The sequence below is a fragment of the Apodemus sylvaticus genome, chromosome 7 (assembly GCF_947179515.1).
Source record: "Apodemus sylvaticus chromosome 7, mApoSyl1.1, whole genome shotgun sequence".
Taxonomy (NCBI): domain Eukaryota; kingdom Metazoa; phylum Chordata; class Mammalia; order Rodentia; family Muridae; genus Apodemus; species Apodemus sylvaticus.
The window spans coordinates 132,372,739-132,388,096 of NC_067478.1; the positions used below are offsets into that span (position 1 = coordinate 132,372,739).

The following is a 15,358-nucleotide window of genomic DNA, read 5'->3' on the forward strand; positions in this document are numbered from 1 at the left end:
TGTAATATCAATAAGAAAAATTCCCTTCTCCAGAGATGCTGCCAAGGCAGAAAATAGGACCCACCACATCTGATTTAGGGATTAATAGGGCAAGGTCTGCCGACCAGAAGTTTTATTTATACAAATAAACTATCCCTATAAATAAATAACAATTTTATAAGTCTAAGTCAGAGAGAATGAAAATATTTTCTTCTCAATGTGTACCCTAGTTACTTTACCTTTATTTACTCTGCCAAAAAGCCTAATTCTAAACCAAGAGGTGGGCATTCACAAAAATTTTCAACACTGCAGTAATTTCTTATATTAGCAAAACTTAATACTCACAGACTTTCTAATATCTTTTGAAAATAAATCAATCAACTTCTTGTTCATGGACCATTCTTCATCACATTCCATTATGGCTTTCTATAAAACAACCATTTGAAATAATGAAAGAAAATCAATAGAGTAGAAAATACAAAGAAATTGGATTTTGTTTTGTTTCTTAGGTGAATGCTGGGTACAGTGCATAGGACAGACTGTTATGAATGCAAGAAAGCCGTAATTAGAAGACCTAAAACTAGAACTACTTAACTTGTAAAAGCCTGACTTTTACTCAGAGAAAATATTCTTTTATTCATTATTAACTTTATAGCGACCAGCTCAACTTCATGAGACAAAATGTGGTCCTTGAGAAGATTAAGCAATTTAACAAAGATCTTTTTATAAGCACAGAAATCTACTCAAATAAATTCATTTTCTTTCATACATCAAAATACTATAAATGATTTGTGGCTATCAAAAACTATTTCAGACTCTACAATAAGGGAGTAAACATGTAAAAAAAAAAAGTTACCCTCAAAACTAAAGACTATTTTTAAAGGCAAGCATAAAAATATATATAAATGGAACATTAAGACTTTCTATGTTAACTAGATAGGTAATAGTTATAATCTTATTTTCTTTTGGCTACCATTAATGAAACACATTTTAAGGTAAAAATTAACATTCAACTAAATACAATTTAAATATAGGCTGTTATTCCCTATTTATGAATGTATGAGTTTACTTTTATATAGTTATGACTTAAAAGTATTTCATGATAAAACAATGATTTAATTAAAACATAATTAAAAAAGAAACTGTAAGTCACTATTTGATAGCTTATTTATACTTCTAAGCAAATCCCCTTAAGAAAAACTTTCAAAATTCTTCATAGAGAAATGTACTTGAACTATTTTATGCTGTTTAATATAAAACTTGGTATTGATATGTAAAAAAAAATAAAAATAACATCCTCCAAAAACAAATGTAGAAAAAAGAAGAATGCATGGAAGAACTGCTTACCTTAAAATAGATGGGCGCCATATCACCCACCTCCTTTGGAAGAGGGATACACTCATAAACCATATGATAGTGTTTCTTCAAACCCATATTAGTCTCCAAAAAGATACAATCCAATTCTTTATCTTTGAACATTTTTACCAATGATTTCCGAAACATCTAGAGGAAGAGGAAAATGATGACAGAATTCAAAGATTCAAGAACTTCTTCACATTTGCAAATGTCTTTATCATAAAAACTTCTGGATAGATGGAATAATTTGAGATGGTCAACTGCATTAAAGGCCAAATTTTCTTCAACCTCAACATAAAAAAAAACCAAACTATACAATTTGGATCTTTATCATTTGCAATTTGTTGTTGTTCAGGTATGTTTCGATGAAACTGTCTGTACATTTTCTACCAAACTTGTAAGATCTGAGGTTAAATCCAGTGTTATTAGTAAGAATACATAAAAAGAAAATAACTGAAAAAGAGCTCCTGCATTTTCAAACAATATTTTAAGTCAAATTACTTTTGAAAATATATGTAATACACCAATACATAAACAGAGGACTAGTTATCAGAGTATAATTAACTGGGAGTGTCACACACATTTGGAAGTAAAATCAGAACACTGCTTCTTCAGCCCCCTGTGCAGATACCTCAGAACTCCACGCTTTAGTCATATGTAATGTCTAGTGATCTTCCTTTCACAAGAACATTAGTGCCACTATTTGCATATAACAATTTGGTGTCTCCACCGCCCTCCTTCAACACTTCAGTTTTCCATAATACCTCTGGCTTCCTCAAGTCTGTAAACAACGTTACCTGAGATGTCACCTTCATGTACTCACTATCTAGTGGACTGAATTAATGTTTTAACTACCTTGAAGTATTTTACCATGTCTTAATTTCTCACAGAAATATATAACGTACAGACAAGATTCTTGAAATTAAATGCTTTTTACACTATTTTGTTCTGTTAAATCAGTTTTTCAAATATTTTAAATGCATCTCAGAAAAGTCCTATAATAATCCTAAAGTTCAAATGTCCATACTTTCCACTTTCTATTAAGAAACATTGTCATATCAAAAATAATTCATCTGCTGTTAGAGTTGTGACTACATATTCAAATAATGATTTCTGGGAGTACCAACTTTACAAAGCACATAGAATGCACTCCATGAAACTCAGGCAAATATGCTTTCTTTTGGCATCTTTATCCACATTCTGCCAAAATTAGCATAAAACTGTCATCTCTTTTGAAGTCTTGTAATTCTACATTTTCTAACCTAGGTCCTGCTGACCACTTAAGAAAATAAGAAGGTGCCTTCCTTGTTAATCACATGAGGCCTTGAAATAATTCAGAAACTATTTACCCCATGATGTGCCTTTCCATCTCTTAAAGAATCAGCCATCAAATTGTGTAACTGATTCATGTAAGAGAGTTCAAAGCCAGAGCACGCTATGAAAGAAAAGAAACAGAAGCTGAAAGAACAGCACAATCATAATAAAAGCGAAGGCCAAAGGGTAAACAGTAACTGCTGCCTGTGAACCTGACTTCACAGCTTTTCATTCTCTAAGCCTTTCTTCTTGGATACAGTTTAATAAGAATGATTATCTCAAGCTGCAAAAAGTACTAATTAGAAACCCAGCTGACTTTTTTATGTAATTACTTTGTCAGTTCACTTAGTTAACAAAAGATTTCAAAAAGGAGTATGTAAGGAAAATAAAAACAATGACAGATGGAAACATCACAATCTATAGAAACCTACAAATTGTCAAGTAAAGATATCATATCTGTATGAATTTATCATAATGATTTGCAAAACCTCCTCACGAGCCTTACAATGAGCCCTGCAGTACTGACCTGAATCTCCTCCCAGACATCTTCATCTAATACAGTAGCTGCTTGATGATGTTGCATAGGGACTATGAGGCAGTGTCCTTCAGTAAGAGACCGGAAATTGGGTAAACATAAATAAACCTAGGAGTAAATTCCAACAGTGATGTGTTATTTGATCATTTGTAACATATGAGACTACAGGGGTGAGATCATGGGACTTACTAGGGCAGTCTGGTTTGTAAGTCCTATTTTTGTTCCACTATGTTCATAGCAGCTTTATTTGTGACAGCCAGAACCTGGAAACAACCTAGATAGCCCATGACAGAAGAATAGAGTGCGATCACTCAGACCCTAAAAAACATGTATGGTATGTACTAATAAGTGGATATTAGCAAAAAAAAAAAAAAAAAAAAAAAAAAGCCTAGAATAGCCAAGATACAGTCCACAGAACTCAAAACCCAAAATGGTCAAAAAGCTGAAGTGCCCCAAGTGAGGACACTTCAGTGCCACTTGGGAAGGAGAAGAAAGCAATCACAAGTGGGTAGGGAGGGAGAGACTTGGGAGGAGAAGTAGCCGGGGCAGAGGAGAGGGGGGAGAGAAGAACTTAATTTGATGGAAAAGGACTGAATCCTGAGGACCAGCAGAAAGAATGGAAACAGGCAACCTCAGGAGACAGAATATTGAGGGGACTCCTCTAGAAATGCACCGGAGGCATGGAAGGTGAGAGACTCACAGGACTAAAAGGAAGGGACCTTAAATGAAATTGCCTGACAGTAGGGAGAGGGAACTTATAGAGTCCACCTCCAGTAAGAAGACAGGGCTTCAAATGGGGGTGGAGGGGTCATTCTACAGCCATAACTCTGACCCATAATTGTTCCTCTGAAAGGATTACAGGGATAGAAATGGAGAGGAGCCTGAGGAAAAGAAGGTCCAGCAACAGACCCAAAGTGGGATCCAGCGCAAGGGGAGGTCCCGAGGCCCGACACTGTTACTGAGGCTATGGAGTGCTGACAAAAAGGGTCCTAGGTTGACACTTCCCGCCCAGCTCTCTCCACGTATTCCTGGTCAGACTCTCCCCTCTCCCTCCTTAACTTCCCTTTTCATACCCTAAATAAACTCTATTCCATACCACACGTGTCATATGGCTGACACCCCAGGGACGGAATGCCATCCCAGCACTGCTATTTCTTTCTCTTCAGTGCCAACGCTTCTTACTCATTGGTGCCTCGGAGGAGACTTCCAGAAACCTTCAACATAGGACTCTCCACCATTCTCCCTCAATTTATGAAAATATTTGATGCTTCTGAATTGGAGTGATGATTAATCTGCTTATTTTATTACATTTCAATAGAAGACTAACTTCAGAAGTACAACTGAAGCACTACACTGATATATACAAAAGGGTCTTGATGGGATCTACACATCAAGGGTCTATAGCACTGGCCTAGGTAAATGCCAAAATTCAAAGTCCAGCAGTACCCTCCAAAACACCTTTAAATGAATTAGAAAATCATCCTGATTCTTTACTTTTCCATGACAGGGAGAATTTGGCACCTACACCATCCACAAACTAATTTAAACAATGAGAGAAATAGTTACCAACACATAGTTATTGAAATAAATGACTGATATTCTATGAAGATACGATCCTTGGAATACCATGGTTAGCAAAGGTTATCTCTGTATTCACGAAGCTGAAAGACTTGGGGAATGACCCAACTAACAAGTCAAAGGAACGTCAATAAAGTATTCAAACTGTGCCATAGTCATACATGTTATGAACAATTAAGTTAAAAAAAAAAAATGGAAGCTGCTTTGAAATAAGGGAGATTTTAGTGCTGAAGTCAATTCTATCATTAGGTTATAAAGTTTGACAACAGCAGAGCCAGAATTTGATTCTTAACCACAGAATCACACACAACATGGGTTAAGAAACTGAAACACCAATACTTGGTCTACCAAAAAACCTTATGAACTATGAACTATGAACCCAAGAACTATGGTCACTTAGAGAACAAAAAATATTTGAAAATTAGAATAAGTAAAAATCTTCAAAACTTATATAAAAATCTGAAGAAAGAGCATGTCTGTGTATACTAACTGACATTTCCCTTCTCTGTATTTTACTTCTTACCTTCACACCAATTGCAACAATAAGGTGCTTGGGGAACTGAGAGCTGTCAAAACAGTACAGACACTTTGCCATTTGTGCAGCAAGACTCTGGTGCTCAGCAATTGCTCTTCTCCTCTGACTCTCTTCTTTCTTACTAAGATGGTCTTTCTCAGCTGCTTTGGAAACAAACATGTCATCCAGAGTATAATAGTCTCCATCTGATTTTCCCATAAACTGAAAAATCAAAATAATAATAGAGAGATAAAAGATGGTAGTTAATACTTTGTTGAATAGTGGCATCCTAGAGCCCTACCTGTAAATACTATAATGCAAAAAAAAAGCAAGCAAGAAAGAAATCAATCCATCTATCATTACTAGGGCCACCATCTTCATCAGAGCAAAAATGCCTGAATCCTTAATAAATATAAGTTCATGAAAATATTTTTCATAGAAAAATATTTTTCTAGTACTCTAATATGGAAATTATTATTATGTTCACTTAAGCTGAAAGGAAACCAGAATGTAGAGGTTAAGCCATTTGAAAACAAAGCACATAGAATATACAAAAAAGTAAATATTGCTGCATTTGATTTCTACAACTCTGACACTGTTTCCAACATACGGACAAACACAAATTTTATGACCCTACTTAAAATCCTTATCTCTATAATGTGTACAAGGCAAATACAAACTCTGCTATAGCCTAGAAAGAAAATGATAGATACAAATGGTTGGTGTAAAGGTAAAGATTCATAATCAAAAGTGACCATTCTCATAATCTAGCATCAATGACTTGAACACATCTGGCCACACCTATTCATTCTCTATGTTCTACAAAGCAAGTGTTAATGTTCCAAGGCCCTGTTGTCTACCTATTTGCACATACTCTCTGACCCATTCTTTCCATGCTGCTAATCTTCTCATTCTTCAGCTGTAGCTTTAGATTCAGCTGTCAGTCCCAAGAAGAAATCTCCTCAATTATGTGTGTCCATTCAGAGTATTACCATCAGTCTCATAAAGACTGTACTATGTTCAGTGTTCATGAGTTTGTTTCTCCTTTTTTAATACATTATCTTCACCTCAATCTTCTACTCCCCCTTTAATGATACTTAAAAAAAATCATCAAATAACAAAGCAAATATAAGATGCTTTTAAAGCAATTTAAAAACACAGTAGCTCTACTTAAGTAAAATGATATTTCCAATCAAATATTATGAAGGATAAAGAACAGTCATGCTTTAATTCTGGCACACTAAAGGCAGAAGCTAGTGGAACTCTTTGAGTTCAACGTCATCCTGGTCAAAATAGTGAGTTTCAAACCAGCAAGGGCTACATATTAAGGCCTTGTCTCTAAATGAACTCTTTTTAGGAAGCTTAGTAAATAAGGGAAATACTTTCAAAAGCTTACAATTTAAATAGCTAGTATCCAGGAGGTCATAAACTGTGCCTTACAAGCTACACAGGCCCAACCATGTCTTCTCTATCACCCCTTGCCCCAAATTACAGACACTGTCTTACTGAAACAGAGCTACACAGTTACTGACATGCTACATATAAAACAGAAAACCAAAGATGTTTTCCATCTGGCTTTTATAGAAAAGTTGGGTGAATCCTGTCCTTTGCAGTCTCTTCATGAAAATATCTAGTACTACTAGTAGTAATATAATAATACTAGGAATAAAATAACACTATTTTAAAGAATATAGAAATTCAGGTATTTAGTTCACAAAATTTGAATAGTAATAGATTATGAGTAGTATTTATAGAAATGGTGCCAACATTTTTTACTTTTATACATGTTTATTATTATATCAAATTTTTACCAGATATAATTTTAATTGTTAAAAGTAATCTAGGCACAATTTATTCAGATTACTCATTAATGCATTATTTAGTATTGTGGATTCTAATTCTGTACTTTTATGTGTGTTTGTTTCTTGTGCTTCTTCTCGGTTGTTTTATTTTAACCGCTGTATGTTTGTTTTTTAATTTGTCTGTTTGTTTTCTAGAGAGAAAGAGAGGGAACATGGGCTAGATGGATGGGTAGGTGGGGAAAATTTGGGGAAAGATGAGGGAGGAGAAGAACTATTATACTAATCTATTGTATGAAAGAATTGTTTTCACTTAAAATACTGGAAAAAAAATCACACAATATCTGCTCTAATATTTTCAATGTAATAATTTACCATGTAAGTTCAATTTAATAAAATAAACTAAGATTAGAGATTATCAGATTGCTTTAACATCTACATCACTGTGGACTGATGAATCAGTTTCTCAAAATGTGAAGGTACGCTGAGACTCTCTTACCTTAGATGCCATTTTCATGAAAAGTCTATTTTGATCAATGTCTGTTCCCATTTTCTCATTCTTCACTAAATCTTTGAGACTCAAATGATCATCATCAGGAAAGTATCGGATCCTTTCTTTATCCTCATGGGTTGAAACCTATAGCAAAGTGAACATAATGAAGTTTCTGCAGATGCTTTGAATGGATTATTCATAAATCTGATAACAAAAATACAAAATCCTACCACATATCACAACTGTTCCTTCCACGTGACAGAAGGTCCATTAAGTGTAAAGAAGTACACTTAGTACTTCCTGTCCTTTCCTGCCTTCCTTCCCAGAAGAAAGATTCACATTAGCTGATTGCCAAGTTTCAAGAAACATTATAACTGTCCTTTCCCCTCTCCTGCTTTTCTTGTACTTAAAATTCTGTTGCACTCTGGAAGGAAAACTGCCAGTATTCAAGCAGGAAATAAGTATATAAAAAAACAGACGTGTTTTTATCCCTCACTCAACAGTATCACAGTCTCAATATAATGGCACCAGGAGTCAAGACTTTGGAGAGGTAATCAGATCATAAGGTAGAGGCACCATGAATAAGATTAGTATCCTACTGAGACATGACTACACCTGTTCCATCTCTGCCCTTTATTGTATGTGAATAAAATGAGAAAGCTATCACTGTAAACCAAGATGCTGACCCTACCAGTGCCTTCATTTGGACTTCCCAGCCTCCAATAAAAATGCATTTCTGTAGGTCAGGCAAACAATCTGGCTTGTTCTGATAGCCAGACTGTTAAAATGTTTACTTCTACAACAAATTTGTTATCATTATCTACTCTAACACTGCTCTTAATTTCGTCACTAACCCAAATGTCATTGCTATAATTTCCCTGGCTCTACATATTAAACATCTGGCCTATGCTAAAATGTAAATTCCAGCCCTGAATGACTGTCTCTGACTTTAGTCACTTATTAAGATGGTTCAGGAGTACGCAACTCAAAATAGCATCTGACTGTGTTTATGGATTTCTAGCCAGTTCTACTCTTTTATATATTCAATCTTTTATTTTTTTTCTTCACATCTTTCCAGCTTCCCCAATCCTCCCATTACATCAGCAGTATTGATCTCATTTCTATTTATTGATTTCATTCATTAGTATCTATAGCAGGATAGGCACTCAACAATCAATCAATATTTGGCATAAAATTCCCAACAAATAATCATTTGTGTATTCTGTTGTCATGACCTAATTTAAGAAAAGTGAATTAAATGTGTTGTTTTCACCACCTTTCCAAATTCTCAGAGTAGAGCTTAAAACTAATTTCCAGAACTGAAAGATGGAAAAGAAAATGAAGTGCTTAATAGTTCATAGTACCTACATGATTAAGACATTATTGTGTATGAACACCCTATTTTCAGGCCTCAAATTAAGTGTCTACAGGAATAACAGATCTAAGAGGTCAAGTTTTTCTATGTACAATATGGGATACATAAGAAAGAAACTGAAAACAAAACTTAAAGAAATATACAGCAAAATTAAAATTGTGGTGAACCTTCTGTGTGCAGTCTCTGGGAAAGATAAAAATTAATTATTTGGCATTTGTAAAAGGTAAAAAGATACATCTAAGAATAAAAGTGATTATTTTTACTTTCCAATGTTTTCATTCATTTCAAAAATGTCTAGTTTAATACAAAAGGAATTCATAAGAGAAACAAAAATGTGAATCAGGCCCTTCTGCCAGGTCCTTTCTGCTGGGGCAGACTCCTAGCTGGTCTGCTCCTGTGAAGACACCATATCCTGACCCATCCTAGATGATCTCCACCCAGTGCAGTTGGTAAGAAGACCCAACATCCCCCAATCCCAGAGCTGCCCATTGGGAGCCCAGTGGATGCAGCGCTCATCACCCACCCACCCACCCCCCATGTCTGAATACCATTCCCCTTGCACCCCCGCTTCCATCTGGTCCTTTTGACTGGGGCAGACTGCTAGCTGGTCTGCTCCTGTGAAGAGAAGCCATCCTAGAGAATCCTCTTCACTCAAAGCAGTTGATAACATATCCTGAGCCATCCCAGAAGATCCTCTACACTCAGAGCAACTAATACCACAGCCTGAGGCATCCCAGGAGATCTGTTACACACAGGGCAACTGAGCAACTGATCACCAGTTTGTCTGCTCCCCTGAAGACACCACAGCTTGAAGGCATCACAGGAGCTGCTAAGTACACAGGGCAAGTGGGAAACAGACACCAAAGTGTGAAGACTTCCTGGCTCTGGGCTCTGTGACATGCAGGACAACTGATCCAACAGATTGAAAGCCTCCGGGGAGTTCTCCTGCACACAGGTTAAAAGAAACCACAGCCCACAGGGTCCCTGGAGAACATCTTAACACAGGATAACAGCTTGACTGCTCCTCTGAAGACCCAGTAGTCTGAAGGACTCCCAGGAGATCTACTGTAGTCAGGGCAACAGATCAGCAGTTTCTCCGCCCCTCTGAAAAGCCCCCAGTTGGAAGGCCCCACTGGTGGTCTGCTACAGCCAGGACCACAGGCCTAACAAGAGACCTGATGCAACCTAGGGACAAAAGAGTAGACTCCAGACAGAGTAACCCAGACCAGCAAACACCAAGAACAACCAGATGGCAAGAGACAAGCACAAGACCATAAGCACCAAAAGCCAATAAACATGGGCATCATCAGAACCCAGTTCTCCCACAACAGCAAGGACTAACACATCTGAAAATCCGGAAGCTGACCTAAAATCCTATCTCATAAAGATAATAGAGTCCTTTAAGACGGATATGAATAACTCATTGAAAGAAATACAGGAAAACACAGGTAAACAGGTAGAAGTCCTTAAAGAGGAAACAAATAAATTGCTTAAAGAAAAATAGGAAAACACAATCAAAAAGGTAAAGAAATTGAATAAAGCAGTACAAGATCTAAATGTGAAAGTAGAAACAATAAGGAAAACACAAATGGACACAAACCTGGAAATGGAAAACCAAGGAAAGAGGTCAGGAATTAGAGATGTAAGTATCACCAACAGAATACAAGAGATAGAAGAGAGAATCTCAGGTGTATTAGATACCCTAGAAGAGATAAACACAACTGTCAAAGAAAATTCAAAACATAAAAAACTTGTATTTCAAAGCATCCAGGAAATTCAGGACACAATGAAAGGACCAAATCTAAGAATAATTGGAATAGAGGAGAATGAAGATTCCCAGCTCAAAGGACCTGAAAATGCCTTCAACAATATCATAGAGGAAAACTTCCCCAACCTAAAGAAAGAGATGGCCATCAAGGTACAAGAAGCCCACAGAACAGGAAATAAATGGGACCAGAAAAGAAAATCCTCTCATCGCATAATAATGAAAACACTAAAAACACAGAACAAAGAAAGACTATTAAAAGCTGCAAGGGAAAAGGAACAAGTAATATACAAAGGTAGACCTATCACAATTACACCAGACATTTCAACAGAGACTATGAAAGCCAGAAGATTCTCGTCAGAGGTAATGCAGAATCTAAGAAAACATAAATGCCAGCCCAGGATACTATACCGAGAAAAACTCTCAATCAACATAGATAAAGAAACCAAAATTTTCCAGGGCAAAACCAAATTCAAATAGTATCTATCTACCAATCCAGCCCTACAGAGGATTCTAGAAGGAAAACTCCAACACAAGGAAGGTACCTAAACCAAAGAAAAGACAAGATATTATGCATCTCACAACACAGCCAAAAGGAGAGAACCACAAGCACATAAAGTCACCTACAAAAACAAACATATCAGGAACCAACAATCATCTCTTTTTAATATCTCTCAATATTAATGGACTCAACTTACGTATAAACAGACACAAGCTAACAGACAGGATACACAAACAAGATCCAGCATTTTGTTGAATACAAGAAACGTACCTCAATAACAAGGACAGACACTATTTCAGAGTAAAATGATGGAAAAAGGTCTTCCAAGCAAATAGTTCCAGGAATATCCAATAAATATCATAATATCCATTAAAATAGTCTTTTAAACAACATTATCAAGAATGATGAAGGACAAGACTTCATATTCATCAAGGGAAAAATCCACCAAGCTGAATTCTTAATTCTGAACATCTATGCCCCAAATGCAAAGACACCCACATTCTAAAGCTCAGAACACACATTGAGCCCCACACAATAATAGTGAGAGACTTCAACACTCTACTTTCACCAATGGACAGGTAATTTAAACAGAAACTAAGCAGAAACACAGTGAAACTAACAGACTCATGGTCATGAACCAAGTGGATTAAACAGATATCTACAGGTCATTTCACCCTGAAACAAAAGAATATACCTAGTTCTCAGTACCTCATGATGCCTTCTCCAAAAATCAATCATATGATTGGTCACAGAACAACCCTCAATTGATGCAAGAAGACTGAAATTATCCCAAGCATCCTATCGGCTAACCATGGCCTAAGGCTGCTCTTCAATAACAGCTAAAACATCAGAAAGCCCACATACATGTGGAAACTGAACAAGTCTCTATTCAGTGATAACTTGGTCAGGGAAGAAATAAAGAAAGAAAAGACTTCATGGAATTTAATGAAAATACTGACATATCACGCCCAAACTTGTGGAACACAATGAAAGCAGTATTAAGAGGAAAATTCATAGCACTAAGTGCCCAGGAAACTCAACCACAAGGAGTAGAGGGCAGGAAATAGTTAAACTGAGGGCTGAAATCAGCCAAATAGAAACAAAGATAACAATACAAGAATCAACAAAACCAAAAGCTGGTACTTTGAGAGAATGAAGATAGATAAACCCCTAGTCAAACAAATTAAAGGGCCCAGAAGCAGCATCCAAATTTAACAAAATCAGAAATGAAAAGTGAGACATAACAACAGAAATGGAGGAAATTTTAAAAATCATTAGATCATACTATAAAAGCCCATTTTCAAGAAAACTAGAAAATAGATGAAATGGATGGTTTTCTAGACAGATACCACATACCAAAGTTAAATTAAGAGTAGGTAAACTATCTAAACATGACCATATCTCACAAGGAAATAGAAGGCATTAAAAACCTCCCAAGCAAAAAAATAAATAAATAAATTTAAAAAAAAGCCCAGGGCCAGATAGATTTAGTGCAGAATTCTACCAAACCTTCAAAGAAGACCTGATAACAATAGTCCTCAAACTATTCCATAAAATAGAAACGAAAAGAACACTACCTGCCTCATTCTATGGAGCCACAATTACTCTAATACCTAAACCACACAAGTACCCAATCAAAAAAAAAAGAAAGTCAGTCCAATCTCACTTATGAATATTGATGCAAAAATACTCAATAAAATTCTTGCAAACAGAATACAAGAACGCAACAAAACCATCATTCACCACAATCAAATAGGCTGCCTCCCAGCAATACAAGGTTGGTTCAATATAAGAAAATCCATTAACATAATCCATTATATAAACAACTCCAAGAAAAAAAATCACATGATGATTTCATTAGATGCTGAGAAAGCATTTGACAAAATATGACCCTCCTTCATGTTAAAAGTATTGGAGAAATCAGTAATTCAAGGCCCATATCTAAACATAATAAATTTGTGGCAAACCAATAGTCAATATCAAATTAAATGGAGAGATACTTGAAATACTCCCACTAAAATCTGGGACTATACTATACAAGGATACCCACTCTCCCCATAGCTCTTCAATATAGTATTTGAAGTGCTAGCTAGAATAATAAGACAACAAAAAGGGATCAAAGGGATACTAATCGGTAAAGAAGAAATAAAGGTATCACTATTTGCAAATGTATACATAAGTATACATAAGTGACTCCAAAAATTCCACCAGAGAACTTCTCTAGCTGACAAACACCTTCAGCAAAGTGGCCAGATATAAAATTAACTCAAATAAATCAGTAGCCTGCCTTTATACAAATGATAAACAGGCTAAAAAAGAAATGAGGGAAACAGCTCCCTTCACAATAGCCACAAATAATATAAAATATCTTGGGGTAACTCTACAGACAATTGATCTTTGACAATGATGCAAAAAATATAAAATGGAAAAAAGAATGTATCTTCAATAAATGGTGCTGATCTGACTGGCTGTCTGTATGTGGAAAAATGAAAATAGGCCCATATTTGTCACCTTACACAAAGCTCAGATCCAAGTGGATCAAGGACCTCAACATAAAACCAGATATACTAAGTCTAATAAAAGGGAAAGTGGGAAAGAGCCTGGAACTCCTTGGCACAGGAGGAAATTTCCTAAACAGAACTTCAATGGCTCATGCTTTAAGATCAAGAATTGACCAGAAATTGGGATATATATACAATGGAGTACTAGTCAGCTAATAAAAACAGTGAATTCATGACATTCTTAGGCAAATGGATGGAACTAGAAAGTGCCATCCTAAATGAGAAACCCAATCACAAATGAACACACATGGCATGCACTCACTGATAAGTGGATGTTAGCCCAAAAGCTCAAAAATAAACAAGTTACAATTCACAGACCACAGGAAGCTCAAGAAGAAGGACTGAAGTTGGGTGCTTTGGTTCCTCTGAGAAAGGGAACAAAACACTCACAGGAGCAATTATGGAGACAAAGTGTGGAACAGAGACTGTTCCACCCAGAGACTGCCCTACCTGGGGATTCATCCTATAAGCTGTCACCAAACCCCAACACTATTATGGACGACAAGAAATGCATACCAAAAGGAGCCTGTTTATGGTTGTCTCCGGAGGGGCCCTGCCAGAGCCTTACACATACAGAGGCAGATTGCTAGCAGCCAACCATTGGATTGAGTGCAGGGTCCCTAATAAATGAGTTGGAGGGTGAACTGAAGGAGCTGAAGGGGTTTACAGCCCCATGGGAAGACCAATGATGTTGGCCAACCAGAAGTTCCAGGACTCCCAGGGACTAAGCCACCAAACAAGGGGTACGCATGGTTCAAGCCAAAGGTGTGTCAGAGGAATGCCTTGTAGGGGATCAATGGGAGGAGAGGTCCTAGGTCCTGTGAAGCCTCAATAGATGCCCCAACAAAGGGAAATTGAGAGGGGGGTGGGGTAGGAGTGGGTCATGTGGAGGGGCATATACTTACAAGCAGGGGATGGAAGAAGGGGTTGGGAGTTTTTGGGGAAGGGTAGACTGAGAAAGGTTTTAGCATATAAAATGTAAATGAACAATATACTCAATAAAAATGAAAGAATGAATGAATGAATGAATGAATGAATGAATTGATAAATGGTAACCTCATAAAACTGGAAAGCTTCTGTAAGACAAAAGATATGGTAAGACAAATAGACAACATACAGATTGGGAAAAAAATCTTCACTAATCCCACATCTGACAGAGGGCTAATATCCAAAATATATAAAGAACTCAGGAAGCTAATCACCAAAAAACAACCCAATCAAAAACTGGGGTATAGAACTAAACTGAGAATTCACAACAGAGCAATCTATGATGGCTGAGAAGCACCTAAAGAAATGTTCAAAGTCCTTAGTGACCAAAGAAATGCAAATCAAAACGACCCTGAAAATCCACCTTATACCAATCACAATGGCTAAGATCAAAACCTCAAGGAACAACACATGCTGGAGAGGATGTGGAGAAAGAATCCCTCCATTGCTGGTGGGTTTGCAAACTGTTACAAACACTCTGGAAATCGATTTGGAGATTCCTCAGAAGATTGGAAATAGATCTACCTAAAGATCCAGCAATACCACCCTTGGGAATACATCCAAAAAATGCCCCACGATGCCACAAAGGCATGTGTTCCA

The 15,358-nt window shown here is 36.5% G+C and overlaps 1 protein-coding gene across 1 annotated transcript in view; it reads right to left on the reverse strand.

The window, feature by feature from the left end:
- Cwf19l2 (CWF19 like cell cycle control factor 2) overlaps positions 1–15,358 on the reverse strand; it is a 79,540-nt gene that overhangs the window by 10,035 nt on the left and 54,147 nt on the right. Inside the window, exons 12-16 of the mRNA XM_052189191.1 lie at positions 7,575–7,712; positions 5,286–5,498; positions 3,176–3,292; positions 1,327–1,482; positions 325–405 (exon numbers count right to left, since the gene is read on the reverse strand). Of these exons, the coding sequence (XP_052045151.1) occupies positions 325–405; positions 1,327–1,482; positions 3,176–3,292; positions 5,286–5,498; positions 7,575–7,712 (705 nt within the window). The remainder of the gene's footprint in view (positions 1–324; positions 406–1,326; positions 1,483–3,175; positions 3,293–5,285; positions 5,499–7,574; positions 7,713–15,358) is intronic.